General features: G+C 43.6%; 1 protein-coding gene across 4 annotated transcripts in view; it reads left to right on the top strand.

Annotated features, from left to right (window-relative positions):
• Positions 1-17,797, top strand: part of ROBO3 (roundabout guidance receptor 3) — a 349,278-nt gene that overhangs the window by 153,337 nt on the left and 178,144 nt on the right. For all 4 annotated transcript variants that reach the window (XM_072978838.2, XM_072978837.2, XM_072978839.2 and 1 more), the window contains exon 2: positions 12,063-12,389. In XM_072978838.2, coding sequence (XP_072834939.2) covers positions 12,063-12,389 — 327 coding nt within the window. The remainder of the gene's footprint in view (positions 1-12,062; positions 12,390-17,797) is intronic.

The following is a 17,797-nucleotide window of genomic DNA, read 5'->3' as shown; positions in this document are numbered from 1 at the left end:
CAGCAGGGGCGGGGGACCCCAGCAATGACTCAATGGGCTCCAGCCTAGCTTCTTGGCTCAACACAGCTTTTATTAGTGGTACAGTGTCACACATACCCTGCTTTTCCCCCTGCATGCTCATAGGTCTCTAAACTCATGGGTACCGTTTGCCAACTTGGGGACCCAGCTAACTTCACTGGAGTTCCCACAGAGTCCAGGTTCTGGAAAGCAAGAAAGAGAGGAGAGCATAGGTCAAGGAAGGCTTGTATAGGTGAGCAAAAGGAGTCAGGCTGTGTGTAGCTAGCTCATCTCTACCCACCCACGCCCTTGGCATGGTTATCGTCACTTGCCTCTCCAGGGTGATGGTGGTGGTGTCCAGGCTAAGGTAGCTTTGGCCAAGCAGACGGCTGGGGCCTCTGGTATCTGACTCCTGGCACAGCAAACTAACTGGGCAAGGCTAGACGGCTTCCAGCATCCTTCTCCCTTGCACTGTCCCACACATTCTCTACTTTGGAGATAGGCAGTGACCCTTTTCCTTCCCAGTCCTGTCTTGCCTCTTCCTACAGGCATCCTTCAGTCTAGAGAGACTATGGTAACATGCTCTGAATTGAGGAGTGTCCTCTCCAGAGCATGAAGCCTGGGTAAAGTAATATGGAGGATAAGCTGTTACCCAAGCAGCAGATCCCCCCTCTCCACATTGCTGCCTTTGGGACTCCAGCTCCGGATTTTGCCTCGAGGTTAACTCCCGAAGCCTTTTCCATAACTGGATATAGCCACAAGGCAGTGGAGGTTTGAAATCAGAGTTTTCCTTCTCCTAGATGGGCTGCCTTCCAAGGCTGACGAGCCCCACCTACCCGGCCTGCTCTTTAATAGAGCGAAAGTCTGATCTAACCCTTAAAACTTTCCTGCCTCCCAGGCTTATGCAAATCTAATTGTCTTTCCTATTTACCATATTAAGGCCAGAGATAGAATTTGAGAATTTCAGCCCAGCTTCCCAGGGAAAAGGGTCCAGGGTCCTGGGACACACTCTTTTGAAGCAGAAAGTCCCACCCCCTAGGCCCCACCCCCAGGCCATGTGGTGAGGAGACAAAAAGAAAGCCCAGAAAAAAAGAAAACCTTAGCAAAACATCCATTCAAACATACCTGGCCCTCACCCTCAGCCCAGCTTCCCAGGGAAAAGGCTGCCTCTTCCAGACGCCTCTCATCAGGGAACTTCAGCCTTATGCTGAGAAAACCTTCCCTCTTGGCAGTTGCCGGATCCTTGGGTGTTGGGGGGCGAGACGATTCATGAAGGTGTGTCCTGCAACCCCCTCTCAAATGCCTATTTAGTCCTACCCTCCCTCCCCCAAGCTGCCCATATCTCAAAGGAAAAGAGCAAGTCTGGGCAACTGGCACTCTTCCACCCCTGACACCCCCCCCCCAGCTTTCTGGGTTGAGGGTCGCATCCAGCTTTTGCTAAAGGGAAGGCACCGCAGCAGGCAACATCTGCGGCCACCAGCTGAAGGTCTTCTCTATGATAATTCTTTGAGTGCAGCACCCTGATTTGCATGCCAAGAAAGCGGGAGTGATTAAAACCCACGCACTGAGGAGGAGAGTGGGATTTGGGGTGGAAATGGGGTCATAAGAGATTAGCAGAATGATGATAGATTTGGGGCTGTGTCCTCTACGGGAACTTCCTGAAATGTCCAGAGGAGTCCTAGTCCAAGGGGGATTTATTTATTTATTTGTTTGTTTGTTTGTTTGTTTGTTTGTTTATTTAATTTATATGCCGCCCACACTACCCAAAGGTCTCTGGGCGGCTTACAGCATTTAAAATACAATAAAGTTATGTAGCAATTAAAATACAATTAAAATATATATAATATTGCCATCGGACCCACAGCTAATATTATTTCAGTTAAAAGCCTTCTGGAACAGGAAGGTTTTGACCTGGCGCCGAAATGTCATCAGTGTCGGCACCAGATCTTCCAGAAAAATCAAGCGGTGGTACCACTGTTGCGTAGATCAGGAGCAGGCAAATAGAGCTGGTTTAGGGGAGTGTTCTCTGTTTCACAATGGTACTGCTTTCTGTACGACCTTGAAACCTCTTCGGTTAAGTACTTATAGATTCCTGTCATGTCACCTTACCCTGTCTGCAGCTCCATAATTATTACCAATTTCTACCTGTGCCTGCCAGCATTCCCAAGTGCCTAGTTCCTCAATTCTATTGACTTGTCTGCAACTCTGTTTTCCCCAGATGCGTTGCTGTAAATTCCAACCTCGCCTCCTCTCTCCACTTCAGTTTAAATCTCTTAGCTACTTCCTCTTTTTCAGCATCTCAGCAACTCTCCATTGTCTTGAAATTCTTCTGCAAAGATCATTTGATCTACGGCTTAGTTTGCCCATCTCATTCTCCTGTTAATATTGAATAAGACCCTTAGAAGAGGTGCTAAATGCTGCCTCTTCCAGATCTTGGCAAAACTTCTTTTCTGGATTACAACTGATGCTGCCTGGGGGATTCTGGTAGTTGTAGTCCAAAAATAATTTTTCCAAGCTCGCCTGTAACGCTGCTAATTGGACCTTGTCAGTGACTGCATTGGCTGAGGAATGTTGTTTCTGTAGTCCACCCCCCCCCTCCAAGACTCATCCAAGCTCTGTAGTTTTTTTTCAGCATCTCTCTTCCTTTTACTACCTGGGGACTGGTTTGAACTTTGACATAGTTTTCAGGGTTGAAATACACCTGTGTAGGGATGGCTCTACCTGATTTCATCTAAGCATCTTTTGCAAGGGGCTTAAAAACACTTGTGGGACGTGGTGGCGCTGCAGGGACGTGGTGGCGCTGCGGGCTAAACTACAGAAGCCTGTGCTGCAGGGTCAGAAGACCAAGCAGTCGTAAGATCGAATCCACGCAACGGAGTGAGCGCCCGTCGCTTGTCCCAGCTCCCGCCAACCTAGCGGTTCAAAAGTATGCAAATGCAAGTAGATCAATAGGGACCACCTCGGTGGGAAGGTAACAGCGTTCCGTGTCTAAGTCGCACTGGCCATGTGACCACGGAAGATTGTCTTCAGACAAAAATGCTGGCTATGGCTTGGAAACGGGGATGAGCACCGCCCCCTAGAGTCGAACACGACTGGACAAAAATTGTCAAGGGGAACCTTTACCTTTACCTTTTTAAAAACACTTGAGGTGGGAGGAGGATTTTGTTCAGGAAGGTGGTATTGGGAAAGGAACTGTGAAACACTTCACCTGTTTTTGGATGGTTTCCCCCCTCCCCTTAATAAAAACACTGCCTTCCTAGTAAGCTTGCTAAATGAAGAAGACAGATCAGGTGCAATACAGATATGTAATCTGATCAGGTAAGTGCTACATATTGAGGGATGGGGTGGTTAATCGGTCCTCTTGTGATTTGGACTGCCCAGAGTGGCCTTAGTAGCCAGATGGATGGTATATAAATTGAATGAATGGATGAATGAATATTTATTATTCTTACTACCTCCTGTACAGTGGCTTTTAATCTCTTTCAAATAAATGCAAAAGTGTCCTGTCGTAGATCTCTCACACATATATTTTTCAGCATTTGTGTTGGCTGACAATGGGCAGAATTCAGATTTGTTCTGTGGCATGTGTGTTTATTAGAAAATCCCAAGATCTACCAGTCAGAGACTAGTGTAATAGACAAATGCTTGGAATGGAAAAACAGCAGTCTTGTGGCACCTTAATATCCCCCTAATATGCTTCTTTAAGGTGCTAGTAGTAAGTTTTAATACTTTTTGTTCAGCATATGCGTTCATGATCTGTAGCCCACTTCATCAGAAGTATCTGAGGTGCCCACAAAGCTGCTGTCATTAACATTTGTTGGTCTTTAAAGTTCCATGAGATTCATCAATAAATGTTGTTATAACAAAATACCCCCACCACCATCCAGAAGCTTAAAATGGATGAATTTGGAGGTCAGAATTGGTTTCTTCTGGGCACGAGTAATAAATGAAAGTGAGAACAAAACTTTACTCCAGGACCATCCAGAGTTTCTTCCTTTCAATAGCGTAATTTGGGAAATGACTGATCAAGCCACGTCTGCCTTCTCTTCACCCCAGTGTGGAGGAACAAATGTCCAGGATCCCACTCAGAGTAAGAAAAGGGTTTGAACAAAGGAAGCAGTAGTCAGAAGGAATGCCTGGTAGGAAGACTTCGAGATAAGTGACGTCAACATTGTGATAGGCAAACAGATCAATGTCAGAGAGCTTATCCATGTTTAGGATTTCAGCACTATTGATCACTTGAAATCTGGAGATAAGGCTTTCCCAGCTGTCTCACCCTAGGGCCTCATTCTTGTCAGGCTCAGCTGGGCTAAAGGCTTTCAGACCTTTGGTTAAGGTCAAGAGGGATCCTGTTTCTGCACAAATTAGGAATGAAATTTCAGATAGATATCAACTGGAGACTTCATATCCTCTCCAGAACAGCTACTAGAGTAAAGGTACTGTGTTGGTATTCAAATTTGGTCTAAATTTTTCCATTTAGCCTGTTTGCTGGCATATGCTATAAGTGTGTGTATGTTTGTGTGTGTGTTTGAGAGAGAGAGAGAGAGAATATTCATGTAGTTCATCAGCCAACCAGTAACAAGAGTTGTGTAGGCAAGGTGCAAAGTTAAAACATTTTAAGAATCCTAATTGCAATAAAATTAAATTCAAAAGCAGTCAATAAAAGCACTATAGATTCAACATTTTTATCTCTTTTCCCAGCTCCCATATTTAAGTATGCAAGATGATGACAGAGCAGAATGGAAAGGTGCAAGTATGCTAATGAAGTCTTGTCATTGGGAGGTTGTGTGAAGTTTTGACTTATATTGATTTATTGGGTTGCTTGATTGAATTCCTCCATGAGGAAATCTGATATCCATTGCGATCTAGTGGCTACAGGGACAGACTAGGACTCCAGAGGCCTTGGCCTGAATCCCCCACTCAGCCCCGCAAACTCTCGGGGATGTGTGTGTTAAAAACACTCCTTAAATCTCTAATTTACCTTGAAAGCCCATTGAGGGTTGCTGTAAATTGGTTCCAACTTGACAGCACATAACATAAAATGACGAACTGTAGCAGTTCTTGTGGCTTTGTGGATTACATGAAGGAGCGTAACTGAAATATATGGAATTATGCGCAGTATGGAGAAATCAGACAGGGAAAACTTTTCCTTTTCTCATAATAATAAGAGCATGCACTGAAATTGAGTGGTAGAACCTTCATGACAGATCAAAGTTAGTAAACAGTTCATAGTTAAACTCTTGAATTCACAACCAAAATCTGTTATATATAAAGCCCTAAACGATGTGGGATCTTGGGACTGGGCAGGATGCCTTCTTCCAGAACACCCCTACTCGCTCATCCCAGGTTGGGCATTTGCGGGTGTTGGCCCCAAGAGAAGCCCAGAGGGAGAAAAGTAGGAACTGGGTCTTCTTGGTGGTCTCCTCTGGCTGTGGAACTAACTATCCCCGGATATCCACCTGGCCCCATTGCTGGAAACTTTTTAAAGGCTTTTAAAAATCTGGCTGTTTTGATAAGCATTTTATTCTGTTCCACCAATGGAACCCCAATGTAAAACTGAATGTATCAAATATGCTTGATCAAATTAACCGCCTGTGGCCGTGATTTCTTCTACTGTTTGCCATTTGTGCTTTTTATCAGCTCCCTCCCCTCAAACCTGTCTTTGCTCTCTTTGTGAGTCTTGGGAAAATGCTGTTTGACATGCTGAGGTCAGGTTCATTGACCTCTTGAACCTTCCAAAGGAGTTCACTGGGACAAAGTTTGAGGAGGCTTGCTCTTCACAGTCGCAGACTGAAAACAGTGTCTCCTTTTTGTGGATGTGAAATTGTTAGGAAGGGTGAGGAATGGCAGAAAAGCTTGTACTTGTGTATCCTCTGATAGTTCTAATCTGAAATGCCTGTAACCAGATGTAGTGCTTGACTGGATCCTTGTCTAATTGCAGTTTTTAGAGATATTAATCAGATACAATGCAAAATCTGTATACAGTGGTGCCTTGCTTTACGATCGGTTCGTTTTACGACGAAATCGCATCATGATGAAGTTTTTGTGATCGCAAAAGCGATCGCAAAACGATGTTTCCTATGGGGTTTTTTGCTTTGCGATGATCAGTTCTCTGCTTCGGGAACCAATTATCGCAAAACGAAGATTTTTGCACAGCTGATCAGCAGTTTCAAAATGGCTGCTGGGTTAAAAAAATGGCCACCCGCTGTTTTCTGGGACGGATTCCTCGCTGCACGGGCAGCAAAAATGGCCACGCTATGGAGGATCTTTGCTGGACGGTGAGTTTCAAGCACATAGGAATGCATTAATCTGGTTTTAATGCGTTTCTATGGGCTTTTAAAAATCGCTTTACAATGTTTTCGTTCTACAGCGATTTCGCTGGAACAAATTAACATCGTAATGCGAGGCACCACTGTATCAACATTTCAGAATTCAGAATCACGAGTGAGCCACATTCCTTTCCTGATTCTCATTAACAATTTGATGACTGATCTGGTCCTTAAATCAATACCTAAGGAGTCACTTTGACTTTTCATTAGTTAAAACTGGTTGTTCTCTTTTCCTTTTTAAAGAGCCTGGTAACAAGACTACCTTCCAGAGTTATTGGAGAAGAGTCACAAATTTTATAAGAAATATACTGAACTGTGATTCAGATATTTGAAAGAATAGGTCTAAATTCAGAAATCGCTTATAGAACTTGGTCTGCCCTGTCTAATGCCAAGCACGGACTGCATGCCTGAAACCATCACTGTTGCCTTGAAGAGAAGTCTAGGGGATAGAGTTGTGCATGAAAATGTAAATATTCAGATACATGTCCCCAACTCTTGTTGTTGTTTAGCCATTAAGTTGTGTCCAACTCTTCATGACCCCATCGACCACAGCATGCCAGGCCCTCTTGTCTTCCACTGCCTCCTGGAGTTGGGTCAACTTCATGTCGATAGCTTCAGTGACACTGTCCAACCATCTCGTCCTCTGTCATCCCCTTCTCCTCTTGCCTTCACACCTTCCCAACACCAGGGTCTTTTCCAAGGAGTCTTCTCTTCTCACAAGATGGCCAAAGTATTGGAGCCTCAGATTCAAGCTCCAGTACTTTAGCCCCAACTCTACTGTAATATGATTTCCAGAGTTCCCTGGACAAAGCAGAAAAGTTTAAGATCAGTGAAGAGTTAAACAAAAAACAATTTACATAGCATCAGCAGCAAAACTAACAAATTGGCAGCACTCTCCCCTCATGTCCCCATTTGTGAACATGGTATTGTTCCATTAACTTCGGAAAATGCAAGAGAGAGAGAGAGAGAGATACATGTAGAACTGGAGCTTAGAAGGTCACTCTGTGGGACTACAACCACCCAGCGTTACACAGTCACTTTTTCAAGCTGCACTTGGAATATTATGGGAGGACATGCTCAGTTTCAAGTATTTTTTTTTAGAAAATTACTATATTCCTCTGATCAACTCCCCTCTGCCCTCCTAAATGATTGAAATCTCATAGAATCATAGAATTGTAGAGCTGGGAAGAGATCCAGGTTTTATCTTGTCTGACCTGTCAATGGAGGGAACCTCTTCCTAAAAACATTCAATAGCGGTCCACCCACTGTCTTCTGAGGCAATCCATTCCATTGTTGAGCACCTCATACTGTCAAGAAGCTCTTCCTAACATTAAAGTGAAATCTCCTTTCTCCTAATTTGAATTTTTTTTCTTCCTCTCTGGAGCCACGCTAAACAAACCTGCTCCATCTTCCATTTGACTGGTATTTGAAGTTGGCTGTCATACTGCCTCTCAGTTTTCTCTTCTCCAACTAAACACACCCTCAGCCATTCCTCACAGAGCATGGTTTCCAGAACGTTTACTATCCTGGTTCCCCTCCTCTGGGCACATTCTAGCTTGGCAACCTTCTGACATTGTGGTGGCCCGTATCTCTTAGCTTCTGTGAAGTGTCCTTCATTCCATCACCATCCCTTCAACTCAAATAATTTAATGTGCAGGCACAGAGGAGTAAGGAAAAGCTTTCTGCCAGCCTTCTCTTCTACAAGGAGATGGTGAGGTGCAGAAAATAGAGCATATGCAGAATGTGGGAGCAAGCCTTAAGTTCTGATCTGTCTAAGGTGCTGAAAAAAGGCTTTGGACAGCTCCCGAAGGCTTTGGTGGATGATTAAGAGGATTAATTCTGTTGGACTCTTTACCTTCTGGGTTTATATAGCTGCCTGGAGCATAATTTGTCTTACTGGAGGCCGCTTCTGCCAAGATTCATTTCTGCACACAGATGACCCAAGGGAGGTACTGGGCTTCATCACAGGCGGCACAGAAATTAAGAACACTTCTTTTCTGGTGGAAGATAATTTTTGTGTGAATGCTACTATGTAGGCTCAACATGGCCATACAGTACATGGAGAAAATGAGGGGGCCTGTACTGGATATGATCATACAAAGAATTACAGGCGTACCTCAGTTTACGAAATTAATGTGTCCTCCAGGGCATTAGGAAATGTGGAAATTTTGTAAACTGAAATGCGGACTGCGCTAGGAACGGGGGCGGCGCTAGAAACCTCCAGGCACAATGTGTCCTGAGGAAACCCTTTCGTACAGTGGGGGCAGAGGAAAGGGAAAAAAAAACATTAACCAGGGCATTATTTTCTATGGATTTTGGTTCGTGAACTGAAAATTATATAAACCGAGCTGTTCATAAACCAAGGTATTGCCCAGCTCAGCTTATGATCTTCAAGTGTCCTGGCTGCAAGGGACGTACTGTATCTCTTAGGTGCTCCATGCACATTCACACATGCTTCTATACCAGTGACGGCAAACCTTTTTGGGCCCGAGTGCCCAAACTGGGGGGGGGACCCAGCGGGTGGCAGTGGTGGCGGAACTGGAAGTGGCAGCCGAAGGGAGAATCCTGGGCACAGAGGTGCCTCGAGACCCCATTCTGGATCTGCCGCCATCGCCAGATGTTCCAGATCCTGGCCTACCACCTCTTCAGGTTTGGCTGCGACTTATGGCTTGTGTGCCTGCAGAGAGGGCTCTGCGTGCCAGCTGTGGCCTTTCCATTCAGCAGGTGGTTACTAATCTAAGTAGTCCTATTTGTACTTGTGCATGTGACAACTTCTGTAATGTAGTCTATAGTCGGAGTAGAACTTAGAAGACCTGGGTTCAGTCCCCAACTTGGTTATGGAATCTCTCTCTCTCTCTTTCTCTCTATGTGTGTGTTGGAAGCCAATTGGCAGTACATAACAACACAACCTTCTGAGGTTGGTAAAATGAGCACCCAGCTTGCTGGGGTGGGGGAGTTATTGTTTGCATAATTATATTGTAAACTGCCTAGACAATGCGCTAGCACTACAGGAGGGTCATATAATCCGAACAGCAGCAGCAGCAACAACTTGTGCCTTTGTGTGTTGAAGTGAGAGGGTTGCTTAAGTGCAACATTTTTAATATGTCTCAATTGACCTTCATCTTGTCAGTTCCACCAGTTTTCAATTTTCTCATGGTTAATTTGAAATATTATTCCTTTCTTTCTACATCAACCCTGGCCTCTTGTGTAAAAACTGAAAGTGGGCTTGAGAAGGAAGGGGGAGAGTGGATCAGGGCCACAACGATGGGAGAGTGGGAGGAAAATCTTTTGCCCTGTGCTGTTTTCCAATTTGAATGTATTCTCCCTGCCTCTAAAGATCCTATTTTTAAAAAAAATGTAGTGGAAAATACGCCAAACAAAAATAAGTTTATTGCGTGGCACACAGGCCATTGCAACATACATCAGATAAAACAATACAAGCAATATAATATAGTCCTTTACAATATAATACAATACAATATCTAAAGCCATTTGTAATTAGAAAATACACAGGTATCTTCAATTAGGAAGGGCAGCATTTGTACACAACAGCTTTTCCATTTAAAGCCTGAATGAGTAGATACCAGGAAATGGTCGGGCTTTTGATTTTTGTGTATTTTATAAGGACAGGCTGCAATCAATATGTACCTGTCCCAGATAATGAAAATGATGGCTAAAGCACAGGTATTGCAGTAGAATATACAGATTGTCTCCTAAGAAATGACCTTAAAAGCCCAGAGGCTGTGGTCAAATAGCATCTGTTCATATGACTCAATCCCCTTGTCCACAGGATAGAACTGGCTTGCCGAAGGTAGATCAAGGCCACTCAATGGCATTGACTCAAAGGATGATCTAATTTGGCTACTGTTTGCGATAAGCATCTGACACATTTCATGGGTTGTTAACTCATAGAAATATAGGAGGTATAAAACGAATCAGCAGCTGCCCTTTGCTGTATACGCCACAGTTGCATGATGCAAATAAACTGGGCAATCTCTGTGTGCCTGACTTTGGCAATACCCTTTTAATTTTAACTTTATTTCCTGGTTAGGACAGAACCTCTTAAGATCTGAAATATTAGCCATTTCAAATATCAGTCATGATTGAGGAAATCGTATTGTTCAGTCCTGCTTCTTTATCTTGGGCCAGAGAACATGTTGCCTTCCTCTGGTTACAGGACCACACTTCCCATCATCCTTCACTGTTAGCTAACTTGGTTAGGGCTGCTAGGAGTTATAGGCTAACAACATCTGGAGGACTGCACATTTCCCACCCATTTTTTACCCATTGGTTTAGATGTGTCTTCTGCTGTTTTTTTACCTCTCTCAAAAATAGACGCCCTGTTTATGTTTTCTGAGGTGCATGTGAAATCATGGGGAAATCATGTATACCACCTTGACTGCCTTTGGGGGAAGGCCAAATGTAAATGTTAACAAAAAAAGAAAATAAATATGTTTAAATAAAGAAAAGAAATATGTATCACATTACACTCAGTTTTGACATTAAGAGGTAGTAACATACTGATGTCTAGAGATGGGATGTTTCGATTTTTGGATGATAGATCCCATAATTCTCTATTATGGAAGTACTATCTAACAGACAAACATTTTACAAGTTAATGTGGCTTTACTGGAGAAAGGCTTTAACTTGAAGGCTTTTGAGTGTGAGCTAATCCTATTTAGAAAGAAAGCCTCCTTCTGATAGTGGGGCAGGAATGGGAAGTTTTAGGCGAGCTAGGCCTAGCTTAGCCTCAGATCCTTCCAGCTGAGACCTTTCTCTCAGATGAACTACATTTAGATGTCTGTAAAATGTCTCTCTGTCAGGTAGAACTTCTAGAATGGAGAATTATGGGATTTTGTAGTAAAAGAAATAAAAAGTCCCATGTCTACCGATGTCTTTGGAATGGATCTGTTTTCTGCAAAACTGCAGTGAAGTGTTGAGATGTGATGGTAGAAGTTTGGCCTCTGGGAACTTGTGTTTATTTATTTATTTATTAAATTTATACCCCGCACCTCTAGACCCAGGATTGCCACTCCTTCCTCACTTCTTGATTCTGGTGATCATTGTTAAATCTAGAATGGGTGAACTATGGTAAGTAGGAACCATTGTTTGCCTTCAGATCAAAAGTGAACACCATGGCACAATCTGGGGTTCCAGTTGTCGTTTGAAGCTAAACCATGCTTTGTGATGACCATACTTCCTGTCATTTAACCGACCAGATAGGCGGGATATAAATAAAGTAAATAAATAAATAAACTAAAAGCAATGGCTATTGCAAACTCGAAGGTGAGGAATGATGCTAGAGGTAGAGGTGAAGACATACAAGTCTAATGGTCAGCCATGGTTTGACTATAATGTCTGAGCTACGATGGCCATCATTTAGGTTTTGAAAGGGAATTAGTCAAGCCCATGCACAAAAACCTGATCAAGGGCTGTGCAGTTCTTTCAACATCAAATACAATATGTCTTCGCATACTCAATGCTGTGGAACACGGGAGTGTTGTTGTGCTCATGTTTTATCATGGGTTTCTCTTAGGCATCTGATTGCCTTCTATGGGAAAACAATGCTGGTCTAGACAAGCTCTTAGTCTGTTATAGTGTGACTTTTATTTTGTTCCTATCTCGGTCATAGTTGTCTGCTTGATAGCTTGCTGTCTTGTTCCTCTTTTGTTGCCATGCAATGTTGCTCCAGTACTTCTTGCTGTAACTATTTCTATTTTCATTTCTACGCATTAGGTTCTCGTCCTCGCCTTGAGGATTCGTCTCCGCGGATAATAGAGCACCCTTCTGACCTCATCGTGTCCAAAGGCGAGCCAGCTACCTTGAACTGCAAAGCGGAAGGCCGTCCCACCCCCATCATTGAGTGGTACAAGGATGGGGAGCGGGTGGAGACTGACAAAGAAGACCCTCGGTCTCATCGGATGTTGCTGCCTAGTGGGTCCCTTTTCTTTCTGCGCATTGTGCATGGACGGAGGAGCAAACCGGATGAGGGGGTATACGTCTGTGTCGCCAGGAACTACCTCGGTGAGGCAGTCAGCAGGAATGCATCTCTGGAGGTAGCCAGTAAGTAGAATTATGATCAAGTGGGAGGAACGTCCTGTTGACTGAATTGACATCCCAATGATTACATTATGCTTACTGTCGGCTTGGCTTGTGTACTTCTGATGAGTTATATCAACCCCATGAGCAAGGTGGGTTGGAGATCCTCTTCTGTATGAAGCAGCAATTGGCTAAGAACTGTTACCAGAAGACAGGGATGTTCCTGGTCTATGGGGAAAGCTGTAGTATATGCAGGGATTGCATTTCCAGAAGTAGGTGTGGATGTTAAAAATAGAAATGCAGGAACGCAACCACATAAAAAGAACCCTGCTAGACTAAAACATTTTGTGATCCAGTGTCCTATTTTTCGCAGTGGCTAACATTATGCCTATGGGAAGCCGATAAGCAAGATATGCAGACACATAGGTTTGAGAGTCAGGGGCATGCTGCCTCCAGTCCTGGAAGAAGCACATGTTGATTGAAGAAGTTGGAAGTATCCCCCCCCCTCTCCTTCTGGACTCCAGATCCCAAAATTCCCTGCCATCCTGGCTGGGGAATTCTGGGAGTTATGGTCCAAAGAAGTAAATTTTCCAAGTTAAGGTTGATCGTCATTGATAATAGTCATTACAAATGTGATCCTTCATGAATTTGACTTGCTCCGCTTCGAAACCCTTCAGAAATTGCTACATCTTGCAGTTGCAGATTGCTTGGCTTCACTATCCTTTGTGCAAAGTCATGCTTTCTTTTTTGTCTTTCCTGAACCTGCCATTCAGCTCCCTGCATGGCCTGGGCTCTAGTCTGATGACAGAGGGAGACCCAACGTACCTGCGGTCTTGGCAATATTAGAGGAATCGGACTGGGATATTTCGCTTTTTACTGTTGGTTGTTAAGCATCTGGACAAAGAAATCATCCAGAGTTCTAGGTTTTTTATGCGGCCACATTCCCCCCACACACACACTTTCTAACAATGAGAAGATAAGCCAACCCAGAGTTGATAAGTCTCTTCGCTGCTGGTTGTAAACCTTTCAGGCAAACTTGCCCCTCAGCATTCCTGTCAGGGCTTCTTTGTTGTGGTGTTCATTTGTGGAGCAAAGGTCTCCCGGAGGAACAAACAGCCGTGTGAATTGTGGCCACAGGAGAGATCCAGGTTTGTTATTTATCTGCCCTGACCTTAAAACCAATCTCATGCCTGGCTTTCCAAAGCACTCGCAACCCCATTGTCTTTCTTAATGGTTTTATGGAGACAAAGATCTACAAACACACGGTGCGGAAAGCGTTCAGGCCTGCCGAAAGTGACAGAAGAATGAATGATGGCTTTGCCCTCAGACAAGGCCAAACACCCAGGAGCAGAGGTTGGGGGGGGGATCGAGCACTATTTCTTCGGAGTCCCTAACCTTTTCAAGTACCTCCCAAGCCCCATTTAACATTAGCCCAAGTTCTTGAAATGCTGACGCGGGATGTGATCTTTGGCCATGATTTGTGGCTAACCATAAGAGGTTACCGGCCTGAAATGAAGCTATCAAAGAAGTAGGCTGGAGGTAATTGGTCAAGATGTGGAGATCAAAGGGAAATCTATAAAATGGTTTCTAGGAGGCTGATGGACTGGGGGGCGGTGTTTCAGGTTTGGGATGGGGAGCCATTATCTCAAAGGCTGATGTTGTGGGGAGTGGGGGGGGCAGTAGCTGTAGTTAGCCACTCTTGGAATCTGGCTTTTCTTTTTAATGTATAAAATCCAAGCCATTTTGGGTTGCTGAGAAGCAGAACATGGAAATTTTACTTTTGTAGTCAACATCTGCCAGAATCCCATATGCTCATGCCTTGCTTATATAATGATGAATCATGGTTTGTCAATGCATAAAAACAAGTGGTGCAAGACAGAACATGGTTACCATCAGCTGTGCTGTTGAGGCTGCTTCTGCCTCCAATCTGAAGCGTCTGCGTTGCCTCTGTTGAGTCAAAAACGGTGGCTTATTAGTAAATTTAGAAGCACAGGTGCTCATCATGACCGTACCTGTAGCCAGCATCCTCTCCCATAATCGGAGTCCAAAAATACAGATCGCTGTAGTAGGAATTGAGGAGTAAGTCTTTTATAAAGCTCATTCTTTGTGTTATGGATTATCAAGTTGGAACTAACTTATGGTGACTCTAATAGGGCTTTTGAAGTTAGTGAGATATTTAAGGACTGCTTTTATGTACCAGTTCTGTCCCTAGTGACCAAATGGGGATTTTAAGCCCAGGTCCTGGGTTCTAATCCATTACTCTGTCCACTGCACCGCACTGAGTATGGCAATTGTCAAGCCATGATCAAATCATTCTCAAATATTTTCCTAAAATAAGAATCATTTGGGAAAATCCATTTCTCTCCCAGCTACTGTGAGGATTACTCTGTGGAAACAAACAAGTCTGAAGTGGGGAGGGGGGATGATGCAGGAGTCCTTACTATTCAGAAAGGTTTAAGTATGTCTGTTTATCCTAATGTGAGCTTCTTCAGCTTTGCAAATGGCAAACTAGCTTGCTTTTGTTTGATGATTCAAACAGGGAAACAAATATGCATTTCGTCTGCAAACTGAGTGTGCAGACAGGGGCAGCTGTAAAGGACTGCAGACTTTGGAGAACAAAAAGTTTCATCACTTCCTAATTGTGAAGCTGTTAACTTATTTAGTTCAACTGAAAGTTTATTTCATGCATTTAATAAAGAAGATTGATAGTAGAGAAATCCATCCAGTGTGTCTGTCTGTCTGTCTGTCTGTCTGTCTGTCTGTCTGTCTGTATTTATTTATTTATTTATTTATTTTGATTGATTGATTGATTGATTGATTGATTGATTGATTGATTGATTGATTGATTGATTGATTGATTGATTGATTGATTGATTGAAGTTATATCCCACACCATCTGGCAACCAGGCCACTCTGGGCGGCTAACAACAATATAAGGCATAATATTAAAAACACGATAAAAATAAATTAATACATAACAAATAGGGAAATTAAAACAGATGGCTTAAAAGAATGGTAAAAAGGGAAGACAAGATCGTAGTGCTCCGGGAAAGCCTGGCAGAAGAGCCAGGTCTTCAGTGCTCTTTTGAACCCATCCAGTGAGGGTGCCAGGTGGATCTCAATAGGCAGGTTGTTCCATAGGCAGGGTACAACCAACGAGAAGGCCCGGTTTCTTGTTCTTTCCCTCCGGGCCTCCTTTGGGGTAACAAGGCCCTCAACCTCCCTGCCTGTGAAGAACGGGTATTACGGACTGGCTGGGAGCAGACGTTCTGATAGGTACTGAAGTCCTAAACCGTTTAGGGCTTTGACTCTTATCATCATAACCTTGAAGTTGATGAGGAAACGAACCATTAACCAATGAAGGACGGCCAGAGTGGGGGAGATGTGCTGGAATTTCTTCACCCCAGTTATTAATCCGGCCGCTGAATTCTGAACCAGTTGAATTCTCCGCATCAGCCTCAAGGGTAGCCCCACGTTAGAGCACTGCAGTAGTCTGTGGGATCTACACATGGATACGTGGCTGTGGACATGTTTGGTGATAAAAAAAATCCACATCACAAAGAAAACTTTGGTTGGCCATGCTTTCGTCAAAGGGAGAATGTCTTCACGTTATCTGTATCATTTCACGTATGTGCACAAAGCAAATGTGAAAAATATATATTTTTTAAAAAGGAAATGAAGGGTTTGATGAAAAATTGTGGAAAAGACATGGATGAAGAGACTGGAGCAGCTCCCATACAACATTTAAAAAGCACATAGAGCTGTTCAGCTTAGCAAAATTTTTATCCTATACTGGAAGCCGCCTAGCATGGCCGAGTAGACCAGATAGGCGGGGTATAAATCGGATGGATGGATGGATGGATGGATGGATGGATGGATGGATGGATGGATGGATGGATGGATGGATGGATGGATGGATGGATGGATGGATGGATGGATAGAGAGATGGATGAATAGAGAGATGGATGGATGGATGGATGGATGGATAGAGAGATGGATGGATGGATAGATAGATGGATGGATAGAGAGATAGAGAGATAGAGAGATAAAATGGTAATGGTAGGCTTGATTAAGGTATGTGGTATGGAGAAAATAGATAAGATGATGTTTTTCCCTCCCTCTTGTAATACTTGAACCTGGTTCATCCACTGAATTTGAAAAGGGAAGGGGCGACCCAACCTAGGCAAAAGGAAGTACAGTATTTCTTCTCATGGTAGCTATTTACCCTGTGGAATTCATTCCCAAAAGAGGTAGTGAAAGCCACAACTTGGAGAGTTTTAAAAAGGGAGTGTACTAAACATTCACGGAAGTTATTATATAACCACCAGTGGCTACTAGTCATCCCATATCAGAGGCAGTGTTTCCCCTGTATGTGAACTGATGAATAACGGGAGAGGGAGGGTGCAGTTCTGCTTGCGAGCTCTTTATGGACCCCTGATCGGCCACTGTAGGAGCAGAAGGATGGACGGGCCCGTGGGCTGGGATCTTTGTATGTCCTTATAGCCATGCTGTAAAAGCAACCAGAAACCTAGCATAGACCAAGTGTGGAGGCATTAAAAGGAAGATGTCATCAGATGTGGGTTTATGGGTGTGCACCTATCTAAGTGACTATGGACACAGAAGTTGTTGCCACAAATTGGGAACTGCCATCTTAAATTACAGCCCTGGTTCACTGGAAATGCTACAGGCAATTGCTCAGCTTCCTCACAAATACTTGGAAACACAGTTTCTTCTGTACACTCTTTCTTCCCCATCCCATCCCTCTGTGTAAAGTAAAGTTTGTTTCCTGGCTTGCTGCCTGTATAATGGGGAAGAGATGATTCCCAAATCACAGTTGGTGTGCCCTGCCAAAGAGACATTCTGCGGCAGAAAAATTTATTTCAGGCAAAGAGCTCACATAATTCAATGTAATTTTCTCCATCTTCCTTTGGGGTAGTTCAGAGAGCCCCATGATAGAAAACAGCAAATCCTGGCTAAACCGATCTGTCATGCCACAGACTTCTTGTTTATTATGCACCAAAGTCCACATTGGAAATATACAGTATTGGAATAATTCTGTTTGTCTGGTTTTGACCCTTAGTAATCTATGTTGTTTTAATAAGCACTTCAGCCATAGCTAATTCTGTTAGGTCACTGTAATAATTCCCAGGGCTATAACTGTTTGTCTGTTGCAACTCACATTTGATGAAATGGGTTACAGTCCACAGAAGCTTATTAGACTTTGCTTCAAGACTCTTTGAAATCATAGTTGTTGCTCAAGTGGATAGATTTTTGATTTGGAATCAGAGATTTCTGGGTTCTAATTCTCATAGGGGCCATGAAACGTACTAGATGATCTTGGGACAATCAGCCTAAATCTAGCCTACCTTGCAAGGTGGGTGTGAGGATACTTCAGGGAGAAGGGGCTGCATTTATGCTACCTTCAGCTTATT

This window comes from Pogona vitticeps, chromosome 8 (genome assembly GCF_051106095.1).
Source record: "Pogona vitticeps strain Pit_001003342236 chromosome 8, PviZW2.1, whole genome shotgun sequence".
Taxonomy (NCBI): domain Eukaryota; kingdom Metazoa; phylum Chordata; class Lepidosauria; order Squamata; family Agamidae; genus Pogona; species Pogona vitticeps.
Note: the sequence above shows the minus strand (reverse complement) of the source record. Positions and strands in the feature narration are given on the sequence as shown.